The sequence below is a fragment of the Chinchilla lanigera genome, unplaced genomic scaffold (genome assembly GCF_000276665.1).
Source record: "Chinchilla lanigera isolate Chin_1 unplaced genomic scaffold, ChiLan1.0 scaffold00051, whole genome shotgun sequence".
Classification (NCBI taxonomy): domain Eukaryota; kingdom Metazoa; phylum Chordata; class Mammalia; order Rodentia; family Chinchillidae; genus Chinchilla; species Chinchilla lanigera.
In genome coordinates this window covers 2,638,787-2,666,745 of record NW_004955452.1, presented here as the reverse complement: position 1 = coordinate 2,666,745, position 27,959 = coordinate 2,638,787, and the positions used below count along the sequence as shown (strand labels likewise).

The 27,959-nt window shown below is 45.1% G+C and overlaps 1 protein-coding gene and 1 pseudogene across 6 annotated transcripts in view; one reads left to right on the top strand and one right to left on the bottom strand.

The window, feature by feature from the left end:
• The window catches only part of Zbtb40 (zinc finger and BTB domain containing 40), a 75,477-nt gene that overhangs the window by 5,751 nt on the left and 41,767 nt on the right, over positions 1–27,959 (bottom strand). For 4 of the 6 annotated variants that reach the window (XM_013519662.1, XM_005394738.2, XM_013519661.1 and 1 more), the window contains exons 4-17: positions 22,352–22,544; positions 21,506–21,648; positions 17,713–17,908; positions 15,721–15,857; positions 15,041–15,242; positions 14,168–14,301; positions 12,425–12,593; positions 11,656–12,114; positions 10,809–11,015; positions 7,147–7,311; positions 4,176–4,390; positions 2,573–2,735; positions 1,802–1,888; positions 273–499 (exon numbers count right to left, since the gene is read on the bottom strand). In XM_013519662.1, the coding sequence (XP_013375116.1) occupies positions 273–499; positions 1,802–1,888; positions 2,573–2,735; positions 4,176–4,390; positions 7,147–7,311; positions 10,809–11,015; positions 11,656–12,114; positions 12,425–12,593; positions 14,168–14,301; positions 15,041–15,242; positions 15,721–15,857; positions 17,713–17,908; positions 21,506–21,648; positions 22,352–22,544 (2,697 nt within the window). The remainder of the gene's footprint in view (positions 1–272; positions 500–1,801; positions 1,889–2,572; positions 2,736–4,175; positions 4,391–7,146; positions 7,312–10,808; positions 11,016–11,655; positions 12,115–12,424; positions 12,594–14,167; positions 14,302–15,040; positions 15,243–15,720; positions 15,858–17,712; positions 17,909–21,505; positions 21,649–22,351; positions 22,545–27,959) is intronic. The other 2 variants (XM_005394741.2, XM_005394740.2) reach the window with 2 other exon arrangements.
• On the top strand, positions 24,521–25,043 carry LOC102008050 (annotated as a pseudogene).

Genomic DNA, 27,959 nt, shown 5'->3' with positions numbered 1-27,959 from the left:
GCATCTCTTAGAAGATGGGAGTGTGTGAGCAGGGCAGGGAAACAGAGAGCCTTCTACTTCTGGAAATTCTCTATCTTAGGGGCTGCAAGGAGACTAGAACTTTCTGTTCTGTTTGATAAGAGGTCCAGAGACACTTAAGATCATGAATGTATCACTCCCAGACCCTGAAGAAGCCCCAGGGAGTAAGACTGAGTGTTGGGACAGAGGTACCTCTACAGAACCCCTAGGGGCCCCGTGACCGCAATCTGTGTCCCCGGGGGCCCCAGAATCACCTGCACCATCTGGGAGGTGGCTGCCTGGGTTTCGATGCCAGTCACCTTTGGGTGCTCAGACTCCAGGTGGCCGTCCAGCTGCGCCTGGGAGGTGAAGAGCTCCCCACAGAGCTCGCAGGGGAAGGTGCTCTCCGACTGCTTGAAGTGCTCTGTGGTGACGTGGTGCTGCAGCGCTCCAGGGAAGCGGAAAGTAGCTGCACAGTACAAGCACCTGAATGGCTGGGACCCTGGACAAGGGGAGGCAGAAGAGATGGGCTGCGGGTGGAATGACTGACAGAGCAGGGAGATGTGAAGTGAGCATGAAACTTAGGAGAGGCAGAGCTGGGTTTTGGGAGGCCTGAAACACATGCCATTTGGAGGGGCCTTTCCTTACAAAAGGACACATACAGAACAAATGACAAATACAGAACTAGATGCAGAGCTTTGAAGGGTCCCTTTCAAGTGAGGGGCTCTCAAAGTCCAGTTTCATTACCATTAGATTTAGGCTAACTTTGCCCTGGCTGAAGCCCATTATTCACTCAGTGGTGGCCAATGACACTGATGACACCATCTTTCATTACTCTAAGGAGCGCACTTTCAGATCCCCGGATGGAACAGATGGCATCTCTACCTGCTATGGGCCAGACAGCAGTCAGGTGTGGCTGCAACACCTGTGTGTGCACAAACCTCTGGATTTACAAGATGCGAGTCTAGGGGCTGGAATAAAGCCCCTAACACAGGATGGTGCAATTTTAAAAGGCTAAAGATTTACTTGATCTGAAGAGAAACCAGATTATCGTGCACTTTTAATTCATAGGAACAAAATGTTCTGCGGGGAGGAGGTAAGTGATGATGAGTTAGGTACATTCCTAAACCAGGAATCAAAAGCAGTCTAGTTTATATAATGTTCAGAGACCAAAGGAATGGCCTTCAGCTTTGGGCTCTAACACCAGTGCTCTGATGGCAGGGTAAACACTGGGTGAAGAGACACGCACGTCCAAAAGTGGAATCCAAAGTTACTCTGAGAAGCTGGATTCTTCCCTCAACCAATTTATTTCCTGTGTTTTAGTTTTCACTTGTGCACTTACGAGTGAGTGACCTCAAATCGATGTCAGATTAAGACTAAAATAGCATTTAGGCTAAACTAAAAATTCTAAGTGATTAAAAGGTATTTAACTGATAGCACTTTTTATTTCTTAATGGCTCAGTAAAAATAGTGCATTTTATGTGGGGAACGGGAGGCTGAGGCAGGAGGATTTCACACTAAAGCTCTGCCTGGGCAACTTAGGGACTCAGTGAGAGGCTATCTCAAAAAAACAAACAAACAAAAAGGTGCATTTTATAACTGGCATTTTAGATTTGATGAAATACAGCAATAACAGTGATACTCATCGCTAATACTTAAGGGATACTTACTGGTGTGAGGCTGTAATATTTCATAGTTACCCTATATGGTGGGTACTACAATTGCTCCCACTTTCTAGCTAAGTGACTGGGTAGCGCAGCAGTGATCACACCTAGGCAGTCTGGCCCAGGGCATGCACACTGACCTGAATGCTGGCACTTGATGTGAACCTGCAGCAGAGCTGGCGTAGGGAAGAGCTCCTTACACTGCTCACATTCGTGGAACTTCAGATCTGTGAAGTGCAGAGGAAAAAGTGAGGCGAAAGGAAAAAGGATGGCCCCTCTAAGACCAGAGGAGTGTCAGGTGAGACTGACGCTGCCCACATCATCTTCTACCATGTGCCAGGGACCTTAAACCGGAAGGTTTGTGTAACTCAGTAGTGAAGAACACTGATCTGGTCCAGACTGTCTGGATGCAAAGAGGGTTTGAGAATAAATGAGGAAATACACATGGAGTGCTTGGCTGGCGCCCTACACACAGGAAATGCTCTATAACTGACAGCTGTTGTGATTATGTCCAAATTTATCTGCAAGGCAGGTATTAATAACTCCCATTCTGAGAAGGAAACAGGCTCAGAAAAGAGAAGTCACTTGCCAAGGTCATGCAGCTGGTAAGTGTTGGAGTCAGGATTTCCTCCCCAGGCAAGTCTGCCACCAAAGCCGATACCCTTCCCACATACTGTGACTAGGTCTTACTTGCGGGCTGGCAGGAGCACACTGCTCTAGAATTCCAGGAGTGGGAATCACTGCCACCCAAGCTACTGCCACTGAGAGATGGGTGCGGCATCCTTCAGGGTGCTGAGACCAAAGGTGCAATCACCTCAGCATAGCACACCACAGAACCAAAGCCAGCACTTCTGGACAGAAGCCCCTCCCACATACCAGCTCACACTGGCTCTGTGGTCCCCCAAACTCACCTGCATGCTCCGCTTTGATATGCTTTTTATGCTCGATGGTGTTAGGAAAGGTTTTATCACAGGAACTGCACTGCAGTGACGAGAACTTGGATGATCGATGGTTCTGAGCAGCAAACACATCTGGGTGGTGGGTCCGATTGTGGTACCACAAACCAGACAATTGCTATAAGGAATTTGGCAAATGTTAGGTCTTAGAAAGTTCGAGCAAGCTAGAGAGCCCATGAGGGCCTTACAAGAGAGAAAACATGTTCTGAGATAAACTCGTGGATCTAGAATCACACTCTCTTACCCATCACACAGAGCGTAGAGCTGAGGAGAAGCTGGTGCCTGTGGGAATAAGGCAACTGGGAACCCATGAAGAGGACGCTCAGGCAGGCTGAGCTAAGTCCTCTATAAGCCCTCACTGCTTACAACAAGCTGATGGAGGATGTTAGCATCCTTCCTCTGAGGTGGAAGCTGAGGCACAGACGGATTAAATGACTTGCCCAAGGTCACACAGTTGGTAAACAGGAGCAGGATTAAGCCTGGCCTCCGGCCTGAAACATCTATTTTTCAGGCTGTGATGTGCCTCGCTGGTTCCCAGAAGCCCAGCAGTGTAGCAGAGCAACTTGCTGGAGGAAGAGTCCACGGCTCCAGAAGCAAGCATCCCTCTCTGCTCCAGGTTCTAAAACTGCACTGACGCCGGGCATGGTGGGCATGCACGCCTGTAATCCCAGCACTCGGGAGGCTGAGGCAGGAGGATCTTTGTGAGTTTGAGGCCAGCCCGGGCTATAAAGTGAGCTCAAGGCCAGCCTGAGCTGCATAGTGAGACCCTGTCTCTAAAAAGACCTAAATAAATAAATAAATAATAAATAAAAATAAATAAAACAGCACTGAGAATACTGCATACAATTTTTGGTCTCCTAGAGATCAAGCCCAGGTCTTACTCAGCTGTGTCACGCAAATGTCACAGCACAGGGCCTGACACAACACTGGCTTTCCACTTCTAAATCAGCTGCTACACTTCTGTCTATACCTCCACCTCAGAGGCACCAGCAAGGACACTTCTTTCTGGGACAGTTTCTGGCAGATGAGGTTTCTTTTTAGTCCTATATGGGATTCACTGTAATTACATGCCAAGTTCCAAGGTAAAAACACAGAGCCCTTCCTTGATAGTTAAAAAAAGCCAAACAACAAAGTAATTCTGGGTGGTGATTTGCTCCCCATTATCACTCTCATATCCCTGGAAACAGGTAGTATAGCGCAGGAGCATCCAAGGGGAAAGACAGCATTCAGCTCAGGACAAAGCTCACGTCTAAGAGAGAGGTGTAAGAACTCTGCTCCAGTTACAGCCCCCACTGCATCACTGGCCAGATCTCCTCAGAGAATATGAATGACAAGCTGCCTTTTAGCTTTTGGAGTCTGGGGATCAAACCCAGGGCCTCCTCCATGCCTAGCATACACACCACCGAGCTGCACTCCCAGCCGGTCCATCAGGAGAAACAAACTGTCACCTCTTAAAGACAACATGGGACAAGCTGCGAGTTACAAATGTGAACATCAGGGAGCCAACTGGAGAGTGGGGCAGGCACTGAGGGATGCTCCCAGTGGCACAGGAGGTCACCTGGTAAGCCTTGTTGCAGATCCCACAGCTGAAGGGCTTCCCTCCAACATGGGTCACCATGTGTCGCTCCAGCATGGAAGGGGCACTAAAGATCTTCCCACACGTGGGGCAGGGGTGGTATTCCTTGGAATGCACCTCGTGGATGTGCTTCCGGTGATCCTGCAGAGTGGGGAAACTCATCCTGCATTTCTTGCAGTCATAAGGGTCTTCGATGTCTGGTTCCAAGAAGGGCATCAGCAAGAGGAAGAGGAGGAGGGGGAAAAACAGCACAGGCAGCAATTAGTGAAACACGGTTGCTGTTTAGATGTCAGGCAGGGTCACAGACTCCAGGGACCCCAAGTCAGTGCAGCAAGGCCAACGGCCCCTACTTCACCCTAGGAGTTGGGCTGTGTTGAGCTTTCTGGATTAAGCATCCACGCAGCAGCAAAGAGTTCATCTTAATCCCTCATTTTATATCCTAAATGTTAAAGTCTACTTCACCACTTCCCAAGGAGTAGTACGCTTGCCCTTCCTGTTTGCAGTGGCATTTTGAGTTTTGTAGTTCTCTGTAGAGATTTCCAACATACCTTAGCACCACTATTTTTTTGTCATCAGCAGTATGAAGAGTGCGTCCTGGCTCCCCACCTTAGATTCAAAAATAAAACCTTTGCATAGATGGCACTTAATAAGTGCCTTATGGAGGCATGTTCTAAGTGTATTTTAACTCCCTTACTCTTTCCAATAGCCCTGTCAGTAGATTCCATTCTTATTTTATAGGCTGGGAAAAACCAAGGTATAGAAAGTTAAATCAGCACTTTACCCAAGCGTATAACTAGGAAATGGCCCTCATTCACAAGCCCATGCTCTGAACCATATGCTTAATTGGACACACTAACTTCTCAGTGTGACCTCAAACATAAGTAGCACTGATAGAGAATATACTTATCACGTGGTTGGCAGAAATCTTCGGTCTTCTTAAAAGCAATAGAAAGCAAAATGTTTTAATAATAAACCGTTACCCAGAAAAAAGGTTCAACCCACACGCCAATCTTATGTGTGTGCTGACTCAGATTAATGCAGGAATTCTGACACGCAGCAGCATTTGGTATCATTAACTAGTTTCCCTGTGGATAGTGTGGACAGCAGCTCTTGAAATCTCAGTTTTGCACTGTCTTTTAAGATGCTTTGACACAGATTTCCATGAGCAATGATGTGGCCCTCAGAAATGCAAGGAGTGGGAGAGGGTATATGAAGTCTGAAGGACAAAGGGGCCTGGATACTGGCCCCAGATGATGATATACAGTACTCCAGGGCATGGCAAAGTATCTTAGGTCCTCTCTATTCTGAAAATTAGCATCTTCCTGCCACTTCCTGATTCTCATGTGATGCTACTAGGAAAAGAAGACTAAAGCACAATGTCATCTTAGAAAGTTAAGAGGACACTAAAATTGTGGTGCTGGATCCAAGCCAAATCCCACCCATCTGCAAGTCTACTATAATTGGATTTTTTGTACAGTCTTCGTAACTCCTTAGAGAGAAAGGGCCACATTTTGTACTCCTCCTGCATGACCCAGTATCCACTCCCATGCTGAACACATAGGCGTTCTGGCAAAATCCGTTGGCTGGATGACAACAGACATAGACGTATTCACAGAAAGCGTGTGTTGTTAGACAATATTTACCAAAGTTAGAGGCTGGTATCTGGGAATACAGGTAGGGAGTAGGGAGGGCAAGGAGAATATACAAGGTACCTGGCTTGCAAATTAAGCAAGCTCTGATAGTGACAGATGGTACCCGACAGGGGTGCTCTTATCACTAATAATAATAGCTGGCATGTTTTGAACACTTCTGTGTGTCAGACACGGAACTTCATGCTTACATGCTTATTTAATTCTTACAGCAATCCAAAGTGGTGGCACTGTGTTATTTGCTCTAGCTGGAAGGGGCCTAACAGGCTTAGCAAGGCAAAGAAATTTGTTTAAGGTCTCCAGAAAAGTAAGTGGAAGGGTCAGGATTCATGTCCAACGTTATGTGATTTCAAAGTCCAAGTTTTCAATTTCCCTGCTATTCCACACACTGCCTACATTCTGGCTTTAACAAGGGAGACTGCAGAAGGCCCGAGGGGACCAGCCACACAATAAAATAAGGACCCCAGGATTTCTTTTTTCCTTTGCACATGCACATGTGTGAATATGTTTTGAATAAAAGTACGTGTCTGTATGAGTTCTAGAAGAAAGGAAGAAAGACAGGGACAGATTGTACTGAGGGAAATACAGTGATACCTTGGTTCACGAATGTTTGTTTATGAACAATTTGGTTTTCAAACAGAAGCATCTGACAAAATTTTGTTTTTGTTTGCAAACTGCAACAGGTGATGAAGATGACTGTGACCATCTTTTCTGCATGAACATGAACATGGCCATTTTCTCCAGAATTGCGGAACCAATTAAGTTTGTGACCTGAGGTACAACTGTATAAATAGTCTTGCAAGAGAAGGTTGAACAGGAAGCTTTGAAGGGAACATGCCCAGCGCTACCGAGGATGGTAGAATGATCTCAGATAAGGTCAAGCTTGCTCCTATGGGAAAAGGCAGGTATGAATAGATGATGAGAGTGGAGGAAGGTTGGGGAGAAAACAGAATCTCAGAGGATTAATGGAAATACTCCAGCATCCTGGGAGCTTGTCGGTTACACGGGTGTTTCCTTCAAATACAATTTGTGCCTGTTTGGGCCAAAGAGTGCCAGGTGGGCTAAAGAGGAAGACAAGAAACGGCCTAGACAGAGCAAAATCAGCACCATACAGAGGAATGTTAGAATGGGATTCTTTCTGAAATAGGAAAGAGAGACTGTGGGCTTTGTAGAAGACTAAGGGAGGGGAGGGCCCTGAATGGGGCCTGGCTCTGGTGGAGCGACGTCTCTGTTATGACTGCTACTTGCTTTCTCAGTGCCGAGCCTGGCCCCGAGTGCCTGACCCCTCTGAACTCAGTACGTACTGTGAAAGGTGTGCAGGTGGATGGAGAGGCCATTGGCTTGCCGGAAGCCCTTGCCACAGTCCCTGCAGACATATGGTTTGTCTCCGGTGTGAGTCCTGACGTGGCGGGACAGCTCGATGGACTGGGCAAACACAGCATCACAGTATTGGCATGCATACATTTTTCCTGCAAATATACATGAGCTTATGAGAACCAGCACTAAACATGGCATTCCTACAAAATCAAATTCTAAGAAACATACCAGGGAAATGTCCTCTGGGAAATGACATTAAAACTTCAGGCAATCTGTAATACACTGGATGAGGGGTCTGACCCATCCTGTCAAATGCATAAACACAGCCCATCACACAGAAGGTCAGTACAGAGGGACAGGGACAGACTTCTCATCATGCAAGAGAACCCATCTCTTTATCAGACCACCATGATGGTCATTCCACTTTTGGCCAATAGATACGTCCTTGTGAGTTTATACCACCTTGCAAAACACACAGTGTAGATTTGCGACTGCATACTAATGTGAAACATGGATTCAGAAAAGAATAAGTCTCTTTTTGGCAGCACTGGGGATGAAGCCCAGGGCCTTTGCACTGAGCTACAATTCTCAGCTTCTCTTAACATTTTTATATTTTGAGACAGGGTTTCACTAAGCTGCCCCAGCCAAACCCAACTTAAAGCCTTTTTCTAGGGACTTACAATGAAGTTATTATACACCCCTTGGTTTCTTGACTTCCTCACACACATAATGAGAACGTAGTAGCTGCACTACCAAAGAGTGTTAGAAAAACAGGTAAAGGGCAAGTCTGGGGGCTGGCATTGGAATGAAAGGCTAGGCCAGCTGAGCCTCCCAGTTCCCTCATGCGCCGAGGGAGGAAGCAGAGCAATCAGGGAGGTGAGGCTGCGGACCAGCCCTCGCTGATCCTAGGCCCTACTTTAACCAGGGCAATCAGCCTCGTTTTCTTATTTTACCTACTGGTTTGAAACAAGATTTTGCTAGGGCAAAGGGGTTTCTTGAATCAAAAGCTGAAATAATTGAGAAGCCTGGGGCTTCGTCCTTGACCTTTTCTACCCTCACTTACTCTCTGATCTCATCTCAGAGCCTTGGACCCCCTGCACATCAATAGCGCCACCGTCCCCTAAAACTCTGTACTTAGCCTCCCAACCCTGCCTGCTCTACCTCTCCCTTCAGAGCTCGACCAGGCATCTCAAATGGACTTAATCAAAGCAGGGCTCCTGACCCCCACCACACTCTCTCACTCAGGGAGGCGTCCCTCACTCTGCTGCTCGTGCCCAAGTCCCACAGCCGTTCGTAATTCCTCTTCCCCCACATCCAGTCCATCGTGAGTCGTTACCTCTACTTTCAAAAACACATCCTCCAACCCGAACACTCTTTCACCTCCACTAAGACCTCTAGGTGACAGTGCCCTCCCTTGTCTAGGCCACTGCAACTGCCTCCCCCTGCCTCTGTCACCACTAAACTCCCACTCTGGACTGGTTCGCTGGCCAGAGCAGCCTGAGCTAACAGTGTAAATCACACCCTGTTATACCTCTGCTCAAAACCTCCTGTGGCTTCCTGTGGTCAGTACAATAATGGGCCCCTAAGGTGCCTGTATCCTAAACCCTGAAACCTGTTAAATGCTATCTCACATGGCAGAAGACTTGGGACCTGTGACTGAGTTAAGGATCTTGTGAGGGAGAGATCATCCTGGATTCCTCAGATGGCCCAACAGAATCCAGAAGGTCCTGGCAGAGGGAGGAAGGAGTCAGAGGAGCCATGGTGACAGAGGCAGAGGCTGGAGTGATGTGGCCATGAGCCAAGGACTGTGGGTGGCCTCTTGAGGCTGGGAAAGGCAAGGAACAGATCCTCCTCCAGTGCCTCCATCAGAAGAAACACAACTCTGTGCAACCTTGATTTTAGCCTCACCAGACCCAGTTTTTAACTTCCAGACTCCAGAATGGAAAGATGACATGTTTGGGCTGTTTTAAGCCACTATTCTGGCAATTTGTTAAAGCAGCATTAAAACTGCCTTTCTTCATACAACAGCTGAAAGTCTTCCCCTGGCTATGAGGCCCTGTGGGACCTGGCTTCAGTGATGTACCTGGCCTTCGCTCTTAACACACTCCCCTCACGCTCTGCTTTAGCTCCTTCTAGTTCTCCGTGGTCTCTCAAGCAGATAAAGCTCATTGCCACTTTGGAGATCAGGTTCTACACTTGACGCCCTTCTCTCCTAGGCCATCTACTGGCTCCCCCACTGTATCTGGGTTCCACAATTAACACCCTCCCTCACAGGCATCGCTGATGGCACTCCCTACCCTGCCATTCTCGGCTGCTCATCTGGTTTTATTTTCCTTCACAGCAATGGCTACACTCTGGATTTCTACTGCGCATTTATTTAATGTCTGTCTTACTCCTTGGAGTATAAGCTCCACGAGCACAGGGTGTATGCATTTATAATATCCCTGTGCTGGGAATAGCACTCAAGAAATGCTTTCATCAGCAAGTATTTGGGGGCTGACTACTGCCAAGTTCCTCAATTCAGTATGTGTGTGTGTGCGTGCATGCGTGCTATTAGCTCTCGCCTCACAGAGCTTCTACTCTAAAGGGGGAGACTATACTAGTACTGTAGACCCCATCACACAATCTGCACTACGGAGAAGAAAGATGCGGGGAGCAGGCTGGGTGCTGAGATTCCCTCCAGGGTGGTGGGAAGGACTCGCAGAGAAGGTGGGGTGTGAGGGAAACCTGGAGGAAGGTGAGGACGTGAAGCAGGAAGAGGGAGGCGCCCCAAGAAAGTAACAGTGAAAACACAAGTCCTTGAGCAACTGCCTGGCAGGGCTGAGGAAACTAAAATGGGCAGAACAAAATAAGGGAGTGGGAGAGTAACGAGAGAGGAAGTCAGAGAGGAATCAGGCAACTTAATCTTGGAAGGCCTGGCAGGCTATCAGAAGGACTTCAGATTCCACACTGTGTGAGATGAAAGCCACTGTAGAGTTTTGAGCAGAGAAGTGACCTGAAGTGCTTTAGTTTTTAAAGTACCAAGGGAAATGCCAAGAGCAAGGAATTGCTTAGGAGGGTATTGCAACAACGCAGGGGAGAGGATGGAGGCATTATTACTTATCCATACATGCTCCAACCTATACCTAGACCCTCCAGAAACCTCCCCTGACAACACACTTCCTCCCCTCTGACTAGGCTAGAAGCCCTTTGCCCTCTGCTGCAGGGTCCTGGTATTCCTCCGTATCACACTACTGGCCACCTGCACTCCGACTGGCTCTGCACCTCCCACCCCAGCTCATCGGTTACAGAAGCACTGAATTCCAGTTTGCCACTCAGCATCTAGCACTGCCCGCTCCACAGCAGGTGCTCCAGGAGGTCTTTCTCATGCTTAACGACACATCAAAGCTCAAAGAATTCCTGGCTATGTAAATTCTGTAACTACAAAGTCACAATGATATGCCGGCCAGCCTCTCCTCAGAAACCCTTGCAGCAAGCACTCGACACGCCTGGGCACAGATGGAGGCCTAGTCATGTGTGGACCGAGAGTACGAGCTCTAGTTTTGTTTGTCATTTTCCTGACACGTACATCGCGCCTGACACCAAGCGGGTTTGCGGCAGCTCACACTGCGCAAGTGTGCAGGAGACAGGAAGGGTGTCTCTGTCTCACCTTCCGAGTGCTTCTTCTTAGTGTGGTAGGCCAGGGCTGAGGCCTGTGTGAAGGTCATGAGACAGTGCTTGCACATGAAGGGGCGGTCCCCAGTGTGCAGGCGGAGGTGGTTCTTTAGGGTGGAATTGGCTGCGAACTTGGCCCCACACTCCTCACAGGAGAAAGGCTTCTCATCGAAGTGCTCTGTCAGTTTATGGTATTGCATGCCTGGGAAAGGGAACAGGAGAGAGACCAGCAGTCAGTGCCAGGAGCTCAGCAACACTGCCTAATAGCACTGGCTCACGCCAGGCTTCAAGAGGAAGCACAGTGGAAACCACTCTTTCTCTTAAAGAGACCCCAGCCACTCAGTTCAGTTCAGAAAGAGGCAAACAAAACTCACTTTCATGTTTCATTAGGCTTACCCAACATCTCAGACAAGGGAAAAAGTTCTGACTACATTCCCCATGGTTTCTGTGACTTCTTATTTATTACCAAGAAGCAAGTGGTGCATGGAAACCTAAGATTCAGCTGTTTACTGTTACTAAGTAACAGTAGTAGTAACTTCTAAGTTACAGTGTGCTAACTACAGCAGGCACTACAGTAGGGGTTCAGCTCTGTTATCTTAAACTTCCCTGACAATTCAAAAAGTAAGTGGTACCAGATGGGAAATTTAACAGATGGGGAATCAATGCTCAGGTAGCTGGTTTCAGAGCCAATGCTGTTCTGGAAATATTATCCTTCCTCTTAAGAACCAGCTCTGTTTTCTAAACCTATCCACATTCCATGGCACACAGCTAGGGGTCAGGCTAGAATCCCAACTACAATATCTGCTGTGATTATCCTCATGACTTTGCCTTCTTGGTCATACCTGAGGCATGGGCAAATTCTCTTCCACAGAGGTCGCACGTCACTGGGAGCCTCTTCTTCTTCTTTTTGGGGACTTCAGGGTCTCCATTTGCACCGTGGGCCTCCAGCTGATGCTTCTCCAGTTCTTTCTTGGAATCCTTGGTCTCGCTGCAGTCCTTACACTGCACCTGTTTGCTCTTGGCCACCCGGCAGCGCTTCAGGTGCACCTTCAGGCGGCAATAGAAATGGAAGCTCTTGTCACAGGCCTTACAGACGAAGCTCTTCTTGGCAGAGTCTGGGGAGGCAGAAGTGTCTTTCTCTTGTTGTTCTGGCAAGGAACCAGCCTCTCCCTGGTCGTTCTGTTCTGCAGGCTGGCAGTCATTTTCCGCAGTCTTTTCATTTTCTTTGTCATTGGCTTCAAGGTGAAATTTATTACTCACCTTCCACATTTCCTTCTCTCCATTTTCCTTAGTAAGGAAACCTGCACAGAAGAGAAACCTTGTGGCTCTGGAGATTCTCTTTCTACTTTGCTTTATAACTTTTCTAAATACTCTTAGAGGAGACTGGAGACTTGAGAGCCCCCAAAACTCTGCATATGTATCACTGTCATCTTACCTCCCCATAAACACAAATAGCACCATCTTCTATCTGTCTTCTGGCTGATAGAGACAGAGAACATGAAAGGGGTAAATAACTCGAGGTACGACAGCCTCACATGAGCTGTTGCCTCTTTTCCTCCATAAAGAGTGAGCCTAGGGGCCTAATAGGGCCCCCAACCCCCTGTTCCTTACCAATTTGTGCCAACTCCTGCATGACGGGCTGCAGGCTTGGGACACATTTGTGGACACTGCACAGGAAGTGACAGATTTCAACGGCCGAGACTGATTTTTCCATGGATCTGCTCAGCACCGCTCTCAGGGAAGCTTCAGGGCTGGTTGACTCAGAGGAAATGCTCAAAATCTAATGAATACCACACGCAAAGGTATGGGTTAATACCAGATTTCCCCCAGGGTTTCCAACTTCAAGCTAATTCTGGAAGGGACAGCGTCATCTATAAGCAGTTTATACTTGTCCTCACAACACATGTAATGGGACATCCCTGTTTTCCAAAGGCCGGGAAACGAACAAAACAAAAAGCGGGAGCACATATCAAAATAAATGTGCAAATACAAAGAAGGTATGAACAGGGAACCATTAGTATTTTCTGTAAGAATTAAGTTCTTAGCAACCAGGACTCTCGCAGAGAGCTCTTCCAGATCTTCACATTAAAAGCCTGGAGAGCTATAGGATTTGATGGTTGGTCTTTCTGTCGCAAAGATCAGGATCATTTTTCATAATATATAATTGTCTCAATGTCTGGAAGTAATTCTGCATGATCAGTGGTTTCATATTTTTAGACACTTAGATGTACCCTTTTAAACATCATTTTCTTTCATAAAGAAACTCAGCGTTCTAAAGCAGGTTCAAATAGGGGCTTTAAAGAGGCCAAGAATATGATTTCAAAGCCGTTCTCTTTCAGAATGTTACAGCTATCAGCAAAGAGTCAGCATACTGAGAAAATAAAGTGAAACCATCCACAGATGGCCACATGGAATTTTCATTTTGGAAGACATTTTATTTCTGCTCTTTTCAAGTCTATCTAAATAAACCTGATGTCCCTGGAGGCAGGCAGGAGACTAATTAGGAGGCTAGAACCGATCAAGTGCAGAAGCCTCACTCTGAAGTACGTAGTGTGCTGCAGAGCGGCTAGCACAGAAGTCTTGCCTCTGAAGCCCCACAGAGACATGGGCCACCTTCTTCCCAGCTGAGAGTCAGACCCAGGTGGGGCTGTCAGCGGCGTGACGGTCAGAAACCTGCCCTTCTGCACACCTCCCATGCCTACCTGGATCAAAAAGACGCTACAAGTGAATTCACAGTTTAATTTTATATACCTTTATTCTTCTTCTCTGTTCAAGATGTACATGATCCTGGCTAGACACGCACGAATCCCCTCCAATCCCCACCTGGTTTTTCTGGGATGCTGGCCACATTGTGAGAAGCCTTTCAGAAAATGAATTGGCACTATTTGCTGCCCCATATGGGCAAAAGCTTTGTTCTATCTATGTTTATCTTGGCTCCTTCAAGGAGCCAGAATAGAACATGTAATAAGACCAGCTTGACTTTCCATCATCTGAGAGACATTGTGTCTCAGAACATGTTAGAGATCAGAATCACGGTTTCCCCTGAGAGTCCCTTCGATGGGTAGAATAAATGTGGGTATGAGTTGTATAACTGGGTTCTAATCCTGGCTTCCAATCTTGCTCACTGGACATGCAACTTAACCACGTGGGGCCTGAGCTCCGCTGCCTGCAAAATGTGATGGCATCACCCAACATTTGGAGTTGGAAAGTTAAAACAGCCAGGGTTATAAAGAAGAGCTTAGCCCAGGGCCAGGCTCACACAGCAGGTATCAGCAGAGGCTGGTTCTTTCCTCAGGAATGAAGATAGTCCCAGGCATCAACCCTGAATTTGCTTTGCTTTTTATTTGTCCACACCTCTTTCAAACTCCTGGCCAGCTGCTCTTCCTCCAAGGAAAAGGACTTGAGCTCACCCCTCCATTGGATGGCCTCTGTGATCAACTTGTTATGCCTCAGGAGTATTTTGAAGGCAGTAGTTTCTGGGGTTGTCACTGAAAGAAAGGGACATTGGAAACTTAGTCAAACTAGGGGCCCCATTTTCTCTTTCATCTTCTTTACCACAGTTCTTCATAATGAAAACACATTTAATTTGTCTCCCATCTAGGGTTGAGTATGAGGAAAATGACAAAAAATATGGCAATCAGAGTATAATAATAAATATAAGCTTAGAAAAATCACTGCAATTTTTAAAAAGGTTTTTAATTGCCGTATCCTTGAACAAAATTGCTAGTCCTGTTTTTAAAAAAATGTACATATTTATGGAGTAATGTGATGCATTTGCGCATGTATATGTGTAATGGTCAGATCTGGGCAAGCACTTTTATCTCTTTAAATACTTTTGGGAACACATTCAAACTCCTTTCAAGCTGGGCTTGGTGGTGCACATCTTTAATTCCAGCACTGAGGACGCTGAGGCAGGAGGATCTCTGTGAGTTTGAGGCTAGCCTGGGCTACACAGTGAGTTCAGGGCCAGCCTGAACTGCACAGTGAGACCCTGTCTCAAAAAAACAAAACAACATTCAAAATCTTTTCTCCTATCTCTTCTGAAACATACAGTATGTTATCATCAATAACAGTCACCCTACTGTGCAAGATGACCCAGAACTTATCAGTTGTTACTCCAAGGGGCAGAGATGTGGATACCACGCGAGCGAGGTTTTTTTTTTCTGCTCCTGAGTACATGGACCATTATCTCTATGGAAGCAACACGGCAGAGGCCAGGCAACTTACCTGCCCAGAAGAAAGCATTGGCACCGGGCTCCTTTCGTATTTCCCCCATGAGCAGGTTCAAGGGGCAGGTCTTCGTCTCCTGAGCTGCCAGAAGCAGCTGCCAAACGGCTGTGGCAGAGAGAGTCCGCTTTTCTAGAACTGCTGACATCAGGGAGCTGAAACCACCTGAGCCGGAGCCCTGTTTCACAAGCTCCTCCATGACCTTCAAGATGAAACACAAACACACGTAAGAGAGTCTCCAGCCTGGCGCGGCCACAGAGCTGTAGGTCTAGGTACTGAGTGACAGTGAGTGTATTTCTGAGAAGGAATCTATCAACATTCCTCAACCTCTCTCAACCTAGGAGATATTTTTTTTCTTTTTTTAAATCAAATTTATTTGGGGGATAAATGAATTGGGGAAATAGCTCAGTGGTAGAGTGTTTGCTTACCATGTGTGAGACCATGGATTCCTTATTTCTAGCATCAAAAAGAAAAAAATTATTTTTTTTTTTTTAAACTGAGCGATTTCCTATATATGGCAAATTTCTTCATTTTCCCTTCTGGTGAGTTACCTTTATTTCTCCTTCTCCACTCAGCATTTCTCAGTGTAGCTGTGTATGCATACTTATAGAAAACGCATGTGCGTCTGTCGGTATTTCTCCTTCTTACCCTCCCCTCTTTACCCCGCACCGTGCTCTTACTTCTCTTTCTCCAGGGGATATACTCTTCACATGTGAGATCATCTTTAGCAACATCTGGTTGTCTGTTAAAATCTCAGAGAGGTTTTCATGATACCGTCTCAGTAGCTCGGTCCCATAATCATCAGGGCTTGGCTGGACTGTAAGGACAGTAGCAAAACAACATTGTCTGATGCAACAAAACCTCCTGAGGGCTTCACAGAGAACTAAGGACATTACCGATGGGAGAGGCAGATGAGCGCCAGCAGAGTCCAGCTGCCGCCTTGGGGCTGCACACACCTGTTCAGATCTGGCTGACACTTGGTGCTTCAGGGTCACACAACCACTAACACTTTGATAGTCAGTGTCCAGTGGTAGAAGCCAGTGGCTGCTCAACAGGAGGGTAATGAGAAGCAAGCAAGAGGTTCAGATGTACACACACAAGGGCTATTGCTAAAGAAGCCCAAGGAAAAGGATCCATGTGGTGATCCAGAGTACGAGCGGCCGTGAGTCAGGGCTGAGCCCGTCAAGAAGCTGCTCCACAGTTCCGGTAGACACCCTCTGAGCCCATCTTTTAGCCATAACCTTTTAAGAAGTTATACTTATTTGAAAATAAAGAAAAACCAAAATGACCAGGTATGTCCCTCAGCTTTGCAGATACTGAAAATTTTATTCTCCCTTTGACCCAACAAATCCATTTCTGGAAATTTAATCTTAAAAAAATTACCTGAAGGCCAAAAAAAAAAACTACAAAAACTAGTATTTACTGAGTTCCCACTATGTGCCAGGGGTTGTCCTAAATGTTCTGTAAGTAGTATTTCATAGGAGCCACAGAAATGAATGTGATACACACCACTCTCATACCCATTCCAAGAGAAAACAGGGTTTAGAAAGGTTATGTCCCTTGCTCAGGGTCACAGGATGGTGGAGTGAGGCTATCAGTGTAGGTCATCTTGACACTAGAGCCTACAGTATGAACTATTATACCATCCCTGTCCCCAAGTAAGGGCATGAGTAATACTCAGTCATCCTTATGATGGAAAACTACACAGCCTTCATAAAACAGGATTATGGGGCTGGCTGTGGTGGCACATGCCTATAAGCCCAGTCCTTGGGAGGCTGAGGCAGGAAGATTGCTATGAATTTGAGGTCAGTCTGGGCTACATAAGCGAGTTCAAAGCCAGCCTACACTACATAGTGAGATCCTGTCTCAGAAAAAAAGAAAGTAATAATAATAAAAAAGGATTATGGGAAGTTTTATGAAATGTGTGAAAAATGTTGTGACACTGTTAAGTAGGGGAAACTATAAGTACTGTAAAACACAGTAACATCTAAACACTGTAAAAGTCAGTTAATAGCTAATATATGTCAAAATGTTAATATTGATACACTTGATAGGACTTTAGGTTGTTTTCTTTTTATTTTTGGAATTATCTACGTTTTTAAAGTATATTTTACTTTGTGAACTAAAAGTTCTCCTATTTCCCAAGGATCTTTTTTCTTAAAGCCATCTCAGTTCTAAATGCTGTGCGTCAGGAAAACAGGCCCCAGGTAGACTTTCTGAGGAATGTACATGGACTCATTCCCCCAGCTGAGTGGACAAGAGTGGTTTGGCCTCGGGACTGCTGGAGCCAAGCAGCACTCGAGCAGGAAATGGGGCAAAGAAGATTTGCATTTCTGTTGCTCACATCTGCCCACAAAGCTTATCAGAATGCTGGGACTTGTGAGCCCTCTGTACCTGCAGCTTTCACAGGTGACCCTGGACAGCCTCAGAAAGCCACCAGTTAATAAACCCTGAGCCTTGGGAGCAGCCCAAGGGAGTTCAACAGAGAAGAATCCTTTCTCAGAGTCCCTGTCTTCACTCCAGAAATACTGAGCACCGCTGATCTGTGACTTTCTGATTTGTGATGGCACTTCCTAACATTATCTTATGTCCCCAGCATGGAGCCAAAGGGTATTTTAACCTGTAATTTTCTGTCGGAGTAGCTCCAGTCCAGAGAGCGAACAATTAACTAATACCTGTGGTGCTGGGCAAAGTGGCTAATTTCTGCAAATTCTCCAGCAGAAGGCTCAAGTTGGGGAATGTCATCTTCACAGCCTGGAGGAGTTTCACCAAACTCTCAGCACTCAGGGTCTTCTCTTCAGTTATTCTGTGCAACAGATTTTCTATTGTCTCTTTGGGTGTTCTGCCCTCACAGCAATTCAGAATCACCTGCAGTGGCAAGCAATTGAGCAGACAGCAGTTACTGGCAATTCAAAATGTATCTGACACACCACTGGAAAACTCAACAAGATGGCAAGACAAGACACCCCGTATCCAAGTCCTCCCACGTTGGTTTCTAGCACGTCTTCTGTCATAGTCCCTTCCTTCCTATGTTTCAATAAAAATCCAAAATATTCTCCAAACAAGCAGCTTTATGAGAGTATTTTTCTCCATCCTAAGTTTGTATATATTTTTTGCCTTCACCAGCTCACATTTACTGAAATCAGTCTTACACTTGGACTGTACGATAGTTTCTTCAGACACTAAGACTAAGAAACAGACAGGCAATTAATAGTTATAATGTTTTATAATCTGTGTTCAGGAAGGTTTGGTACAGGTTGATGTTGGTACAGGCTGTAATTTTCAGAAAAATTCTGTTCTTTTACTTCCTCTCCACATTAATTTAAATACCCAGATAATTCATCCAGGGTCTCCCAAATAAGAAAAGCTTTTTTGGGTTCTCTTGTGAATCCTTTCGGTCCATTCCTTTCATTCTCAATAGCCACACGCATCAGTGCTACTCATAACCAGCAGTCCCACTCCCGTTCTTCCTCGCTGTGCCAACCGACTGAGTCAGACGACACAGGGCTCTCGCAAAGGCTGAGAGATAAACCATGTGACAGGTGTTTTCCTATAACAGAACCCTCTCCTAATGGACTACAATGCAATATGCATAACATGGTCTCACGGAACTGATAAAGCAGAGATTATTTTAATATATGTAATCCGTAGACTCACAGTAACTGAATTTTGAGTTTTCCTTTGGGAAAATATCAGCTCTCAGGAGAAACAATCAAGCAGATCAGTCATGGGCATATGCCAGAGGCTGCCATTATCAAATTAACTCCCATTTTAAAATAATGAACTCAGCTTTAAAACCAGATTGGCTTTATATATATTAAAAGGATATGTGTGTGTGTGTGTGTGTGTGTGTGTGTATAAAAAAATAAATCAAGTTGTCATTTTCCTTGTCAGTACAGAACAGTCATTCTCTTTAAGATCTAATATATAATAGAGTGCTACTAAGTGAATCATAATTTAAAATTTAAGAGCTTATATTTTGAAACCAAAATGACTTCACTCCTATATCTTAGTTGCTAAGCAATAATCTGATACAGAATGAGGAAGCCAGACATTGTTAAGAGTAGGAATGGGCTTTAAAACCAGACAGACTTCATCTGTACCCAGTCCTACTATTTATTTCTTGTGTGAGCCGTGGTAAGTCGTTTAACTCTTTGAACCTTATTTTCCTCATTTGTAAATGGAGATAACCATACTAACCCTAGAACAGAGCCACCTCTATAAAATGAAGTTGCTAGCCGGTTGTGGTCGCATACGGCTACAATCCCAGCATTCAGGAGGCCGAGGCAGGAGGATCATTGCAAGTTTAGGGAGCTATATAGTGAGACCCTGTCTCAATAAATCAAAAAAAGAAGTTGCTATTTGCAGAGCCTCACATAACTCCTAGGACATATGAGCTCTTTAAGAATGACGATGTTATTCCTATCACTGGGGAGCAATATGCACAGTGAAGAGAACGTGTTTCATCAGAAGCCTGGGTCGCAGTCCTGGCTCCAGCAGTGCCTTTGGGGGAGCTGCTTACCCTCTCTAAGCTTCTATTTCTTTACCTAAAATAAGGGTAATATACCTTACTTCGTCCAGCTGCTGGAAGGGTAAAATTCAATGGTATTTAAAATGTCTGCAGCACATTGCTTGGCACATAGAAGCAATAAACCAATGGTAGTGATAGTAATTATTACTTTTATGCCCTGAAAGCATTCCTGTTGACCACTTCTTACAGAAAGAGTTGAAGCATTTACAGATAATAAGGCTGAGATCCCCATGATAGGAATAAATGCATTAAAAATAAAGTTCTGAAAAGCCCAGTGCACATTCCACATGAGGTCAAGGCTCCGTGGCTCCTCGATCAACATTCACCTCTACACTCCCATCACATTAGCTTGCTTCCATTTTCATGAGAAGGAACAGCTTAATGTTGCTCTGGTGGAATCCCAATCTTAAGGAGCATTTTTGTGCTTTATAACTAATTTAAGTTCTTCTGCTTCAGCTTTTACTATCAAGTAAACTGAAAGTGACAGAAGAAAATGACAGTCTTGCTGCAGAGAATAAGGCTGAACTTGGCTCTATCTCTAAGTGCTACTTTACCAAGATAATGAAACAGCTCAAAGGACACGTTCAATCTAGCTAATAAGGAGAAGGTTTGGATGAGTAATAGAACGAAATCACTGAACAGGGAATCAGGTACTTTTAGCACTATATGTAACTCACTTAAAATGCCTGAAATCACACTTAATCGGGACTCTTAGGAGAAAAATAGTTGTTCACTCTTTTTTGGTATATTTTCTTTTTCTAAGAAGTTCAAGAAACTTAAAAAAATTAAAATCGAAGGTTGTTCTCACTTATCTATTTTTAATAAAAGACTAGTCCTCACCATGAATCCAGTGCTCAGCTACTATACCCGTGTTTTTTAGACATTCCCTCTCCTCAACATTTAAGTCACTTCCCACAGCTTCGAGATCCGACACTACCAAAGTTCTCTATTCCTATTCCTTCCTTACAGATATAAAAATATTTTTAGCACAAAGTTGAAATCAATAACACCAACAAATATAGTTATCTAGCTGCCTTGAGAAGTCATGCTAGCAGCTTTATGAGGATTTCAGTGGCAAGCTGGTGGGGGAGTAAATTGGTACAACCTTCCTGAAGGGCAATTGGCGATGTGTGTCATACACATGAACATTTTTGTACTCTCCATTCCAAAATTCTACTTCTTAAAAATTATTCTAAGGGAAAAAAATGATTCTAAGGAAAGAATTTGGGAATTAGGCAAAGCTTTGCCTATAAGAATGTCCTCTTAAGTATTATTTCTAATAGCCAAAAACTAGGAATGGGGGATGCTCCACAATAAAGAATTAATGAATGGTACACCCATTAGAATATAATACAGCTACCAAAATCCATATTCTAGGTACTGAAATGTACTGACATATTAAATGTAAAAACCAAGTTAGAAAACTATGTTCTGTGTAACTTCACCCCAGGATGACTCAAACGAAGAGTAGGAAGAACACGCTCTAAAGTGTTAGAGGGAATCATGTCTGAGTGGTGAGATCTGATTTCTTTTTCCTTTCTGCTTGTTTTTCATATGTTCTCATTTTAACCATTTATCATGTCTACAAAGAGGAAAACTGTCATAATAATTACAAATGTGCCTAAACATTTTAATTCTTGGCACATGTTTATGATAAAAATTCATTAGGTCAGACCAGGAATATCATATACCCATCCACCTATCCTTCCAAACACTGACTCCACAGGGTGCTGCCTACAATGTGCACAGCCCTCAGAACACTACAGTACAAAATGCAAAGGGGCAGGAAACAAGAATCTGAACTTGGGAGTGATTACTATGCAGTAGGTATAAAAATCCTGTAAGCCAAGAAGTGCTCTGTGCCAGAGAAGAGGTTTTTCTAAAAAAAGTGCTACATCAATTCTGAGCAGGGAGGAGATACTTGACACAGTTACCCTTTTCTCAGTGCCAGGCAGGAATTCCTCCTTGGCTGTTTCCAGGAACTCCGTAATAGGTCTCAGCTGTGTTACACACTGTATCAGGTCCTCTTTGTGTTCCAGTAACAGAACAGACAAGGTCTTTCCCTCCCCTGTGCTCCCTGGGGGAGAAAGAATTAGAGACACACAAGAAAAGCTAGTCAATTTGAAGAAAATGACAGCATGGTTTGTCAAGAGAGATCTAACAGAATAGTAAAGTGATTCTCAGCTTATTCTGTGCACCTGAATGCAGAATCACTTTTAGAGAGGAAAATACTTTATTATTCTGTTTAAACTCTATGAAAGGAAAAATGTTTCATTTATCTGTCGAAACACAAAGCTTCAGAGCCAGCCAGAGGTTAACTTCTGGTTGGCAAGGCCAATGCTTTGTACCTAACCCAAATGAGAGCAACTCCAGCCTCTAAGTGCTGTCAGCGAACCAGCTCACCCTGGGCACCCAAGGCACTGCTTTGGATATGTGGCTTTTTGAAAGGCAGGGGGACATTGATGGTATTCTCCAATTCAAGGTATCAGGCTAGTTAAGTAGGGGACAGAAATGGAAACTTTTGTTTAGCTTGTATATATTTAGTACACAGCTCTGGAATGACATGAGAACCTATGTGGAAATCATTTAATAACTAAGCCTCTGAAGATATGTATCACTGAAATGAACCAACTTTGCAGGGGTCGGGGGAGCGGTATTGGGGATGGAACCCAGGGACTCGTGTGTGCTAGGTAAACACTTTACTACTGAGCTACATCCCCAGCTCCCACTAAAACCAACCTTAAATCTTGGTCACTTGGGAGGACAGGACTCCCTCCTACCTTTTGGATGCACTGGGGCTGCATCTTCCAGGTGTGGGTCTGACAGTGCAGTTTTTATTGTGGGATTGGAATCCTGGTACAGTCTCAACAGGGACACAACAGTCTGCACATCTAGGCTCCCGGCTCTTATTTTCTCCAGGATTCTCTGGAATGCTGTATCACCTCCTTTACCCTCAAGACATTCCATTACAATCTGTGGAATGAAGTATCCAGAAAGACAGATGAGCCAGCCACAAGAACCACACCTGGCAAACAAAGCACCCACAGCTGATCCCTCACCCACTGTACCTGCTTCCCCAACAGGGGCTGCAGCAAACCTTGTGCCATGGGCTCCCAGCCCATCCTCAGGAGGACTCCGATTCCAGGCTCTGACCTCACTCAGGGCATAACCTGCTGGGAGGCCTTCCCCAGACCAGCCCCACCTTCTCTTAATCCAGGTCATTTTACCTTTGTCACACTGTATTGCAAGCATTTATCTTTTTCTCCTAATAGACTTCTTGAAGCCAGGGATCATAATTTCTAAGGCACTGCATTCTCAGCAATCAGCAGAACCTGGCACACAGTAGGTGTTCAGTGCATTTTTAATATACTTAATGCACTTCTTACCTAATTATACCTTTCTGAATCTTATGACATTTGGAGTATTTCTTAGGCAAGGATATCTGAATTTCAAATTGAATGAACTGTCATTTTATTATTTGAGAATGCAATTAAAGTCTCACAAGTTAGGGGAGAAAAATCACTTTAAGTCATTTACATTATGAATGATAGACTATTTAGAAAGACATGAGCCTTATTACTTTTAGATATATTCTGTAACAATTAAGGCTAACAATGTGTTGGCTTGGAGTTGCCAGCTGTCAAAGAACATGTGATTCACATATTAATTATCCCATTTTAATGACTGCTTCACTGCTGTCGGCTTGAAGGGGCTGCAGGGGCTTCAGAGTTTCCTCCCCTAACCAACGCTGAATACACACCAGCCTCTCCTCTGGCCCGGTGCCCTTGACCTCTTTGTGGCACTACTACGGCCTCTGAGTCACAGTTCTCGGTTCTCATCGGACTGTGGCAACACTGATGTACTGTGGCTGAAATTCTGACCACCCTCTTCACCTTCCCCATTGCTCTTCTCCCAAAGCCATAACCATAAGCAAGATCTGACTGGTCTTAACCCTTCATTTTTTTTTTTTTTTTTTTTTTTGGTTTTTCTCTGGTACCGGGAACCGAACTCACGACCTTGCACTTGCCAGGCAAGCGCTTTGCTGCTGAGCTAAATCCCCAGCCCCAACCCTTCATTTTTATCTCCTTTTTGAGAAGGTTTCAGCCAAGCTGGTGGTGCACAACTGTGACGCTGAGGCAGGAGGAACACCACAAGTCCAAGTCCAGCGTGGGCAACTTAGTGAGATCTTGTCTCAAAATTAAAAAAGAAAAAGAAAAATTTAAAGGCCAGGGATGTAGTTCAGTGTGAAGGTTCTGAGTTCAATCCCTGGTTCTGCTTTTAAAAAGGGCAAGAAAAGCTCTCAATTACTCAGCTTTATCACATTTTGCAGATGGCTCTGAAAATGGGCTCTAATCCCGAGCTCTGTTTCAATCTAGAGCCACATAACCTTCTGCTGAGCATGTCTCAAACAGCAGCGTTTTCAGGCTACAACTATGCTCACCATCTTGAATCCTCCAGAGTACAATATCTACCATTTGAGTGGTAAAATGTAAAAACTGAGCATTCTTTTCTTTGGTCTGACAGAACATCTCTTTTACAAACAAAAGCAAACCCAATCAGAAGACAGGGTTAATATTTTTGTTTTAGCAATAATTTGAAAAAAAAAAACATGTACCCAAAATGAAAGTTTATGTGATAGTCATACACTAACCTTTTAAAAAAGTTTCCTATGTGTTTTGGTCATCTTCAAAAGTAAATTTAGATAAAACACAGTTTAATTATCCACATTAATATTTGATTGGAGTAAATAACTGCCATGAGCCTAAGGTAACTCATCTTCTATTTTTAAAATAACAAACAAGAAATACAGGCATGAGTTGAATGGTTAATCCCTGTGGGTAAATGATTTCAACTTTTCCTGCTGTCATGAGTCGGCCCCAAATCTCCTTAGAATGCCCTTCAGGACAGCAGTAGGGACCCTGAAGCAGGCAGCCTACAAACAGCTCTGGGGGAGCCCTGCCTCTAGATAGTCACGCCTGTGAGCTGAACTCCAGGCTCGGTTCTAAGGAAGGGAATATGACAAAAGTAATGGGTGGACAGTCATGGCCGCTGCACCCACTGCCACTGGTGCTGGGAGCCCATGTCCCCAGACAAGTTGCTCCCAAAAGGTGATGCTGAGAAGACTGAAGAGGAGCTGGAAGAGGACGACAATGCTGAGCTAGACGAGACCCTGTCTGAGAGGCTCTGGGGTCTGACGGAGATGTTCCCCGAGAGGGTCCGGTCCTCGGCCGGAGCCACTTTTGATCTCTTTGTGGCTCAAAAAATGTACAGGTTTTCCAGGGCAGCCTTGTGGATCGGGACCACTTCCTTTATGATCCTGGTTCTTCCTGTTGTCTTTGAGACTGAGAAGTTACAAATGGAGCAGCAGCAGCAGCGGCAGATACTTCTAGGGCCTAACGCAGGGATCTCAGGAGGAATGCCAGGGGCTCTATCTTCGCTTCCTGGAAAGATCTAGATTATTAACTGATAACGTTTGAGCTGTCTTGGTGAGAGAAGTTCAAACTCAGTTGTGTTTGAATTGCTGATTGTTTGTAATTTTTTAAAAAAACTTTGGCACATTAATCTAAACTTGGGAGAATTCTCCCTTTGTTGTTTCATGGAGAATCCCAACCAGCAGCTGTGCCCTCCACGCTGCCCTCACTGTCCTGTCCTCGCTGACACCAGAGTGCCACTATGCGGACGGTTACTTCACCTCTGGCCACCCAACCCCTTTTGGTCAGCTGCTCCTAACTATCCCGTGATGGGGTAGAAACTGACACCAGTGGAAGGGATGGACCCCTGACCATTAATGACTGGTTTTGGTTTTTTACTTTTTTCTTTTCAAGAACGGCCATGTTGGGGAGGGATAAGCACACAGTATCAAGCCGGCACAGTAAAGTACAGCTGTGGTGTAAACCACTGGGAACCCCTGCATGTGTCGGAGGAGGCGGCTTGTTGCAGCTTCAGCCACAAGATGAGGATGATGGGGGCCGTGGGGGACAGAGCAGGGGCTCATTTCCTCTGCACATTTTGGCTATCAGACCTGTGTGCAAAAAAGGTCAGTGCTCACTTTTTGTATTTAAAATTAAAAATTATTTCAACTCAGAAAAAAAAAGTAATGGGATGATGCCCCTTCGGAGGTCAGGTTACTATGAGTTGTGCCTTTTATATGCACACATGCATGTGCGCATGCACCCACTGGCACGCCATCTCCCTCTCTCTCTGCCCTTCCTCTGGGAGATGCAAGCTGCCACACTGTGAGTTGCCCTAAGGAAAGGCCCTTGTGGCAAGGAAAGAATGTCTCTAGGCCACAGTCAGTAAGTCTGGAAGTGGATCTTCTGAGGCCTGTCAACAGTCGAGGGAGTCAGCTAAGAAAAAGGTATCACCCTCACTGGGCCTGGAAATGACTGCAGCCTTAGCTGACATAATTGCAGCCCAAGGACACAGCCATGCTACTTCTGGGTTCTTAATCTACAGAATCCCAAGTAATAAAAGCACTGAAGCTGCTGAATTTTAGAGTAATTTGTTACACAGCAATCGATAACCCATACCGCCCCATTTGTGGCTAATGTTCTCAGGAAACGTTTCCTCCTCTTCACTTTCCCTTTCTTTCCTTTATTTTGTATGTCTTAATTGATACAGCACATAGCTATCACGTTCTGTCCTAGACCACGTTTTATTTCTTTTTCCACCTACAGCTCTCTGAATATCCCAGATCCACCACTCTCGGTATCCAGTGTGTCTGGCACTGCTGCTAGAGCTGGGCGGAGGGGGAGAGAAACGTTCATCAGAGGCGGCATCTGATGTGCTTCTCATTATCCTCTCTGCTGTCTCTCCCTCTGCAGAACTACTCAGCAGTGAAATTAAAACATTTGTTAACTCCACTGCTCAGCAGTGAAGCTAGGGTGACCATCTGGGAAGAGAAGTAGGGGTGGGCTGATAAAAGAAAGGGCCAGGAGGGAGCAGAGAGCTGCTTGGACAGCCCAGCTCTTTCTTCTAGAACCTACTGGGGACCCATGCCAGGTTTTGCTTTTACTATGGTAAGCCCATTTCTGAAACAGCGTCTGCCTACACACAGGGGTGTCACATATTTTGATAGGCTGTTACCATGTAACAGAGCTGAACCAAAACAGTTCTGTCAAAAGGTCCTTAACCTTACATTTGGAACTCCTTTGATTCCTAGGGGGCTATGGGTACTTCAGTAGATTCATGTCAACACGTGGTCATAAAAGTAATCAAAGTACTTTATCTATGAGTGAAATATTGGTAAATATATTTAAAGATGAGACAGCTTCCTTTCCATTGATGATGTGGGAAAAACCATTTAATCTTTCTCCTAACTCAAGTCTTTTAACTGAACTTACCTTCCCCAACTGTTTGTCTACTACCTTCACATCTATTTGGGTTATACTATACTCCCATGAATGCTGAGGGCCAGGTGATGGCAATAATGATACAGGTAGAGCTGGGAATGGCTGAATGGTAAAACACCTGCTTAGAAGACACAGAGTCTTGGGTTCAAACCCCAGTACCAAAAATAAATAGATAAATAGAAATTAAAAGTAACGATATAACGCCTATCAATCAGCACCACCCTGCGCACTGTGGACTGCGTGCCTCCCCAGGCCAGTCCTCGGCAGCATCACTACCGCTTACTTTACATGAGCACAGAGCGGTTAAGTAACTTGCCTAAAGTCACGGGGACAAATGCTCTCGAAGAAATACTGCGTTCGTGCTACACTTCTTCCACTCAGTTCTAACACCTCGGGTTTCAAGGGTAAATCAAATCCATTCATACTGGATTCCGCTGGACTTATTGGAATCTATATCACTGAACAGAGGGCGGTATGTAAGACAATCTGTACCATTCTTCTTGGTCTCAATGATTAGTACTGAGACTGTACCTAGGAGGTGTTCAATAAATGTTTAACTGAATAAAATTCTAAGCCTCTTGAGTCACTGCTTGCTGCCTCTCCTGTTAAGGGGTTACAACTGGGTACAGACCAGCAGAAGATACTTCTCCACCCTACTACCCAGGACATCTCTATAATCAGTTTTGGCTTTTGTTTCACAGAATTCAAACAGCCTGGCTTCTTCTCACATGGCTGCAATCACTGCTCAGGGAATGGCTTTGCCATCTTTCATCGTTTATCTCAAAAAATAAAACCATCAGACATTGCTGCATGGTGTCCTCTCTAAACTCAATCTGGGCTAGTTGGACACCCCATGCTCCTCTGTCTCAACCAGCGCACTCATAAACCTCGACAAGCCTCAAAATTATACACGAAGTGGTAAATTTTTTTAGTATTAAATTATCAGTAATGAGGGGCTGGGGATTTAGCTCAGCGGCAAAAGCGCCTGCCTGGCAAGCGCAAGGTCGTGAGTTCGGTTCCCGGTACCGGAGAAAAA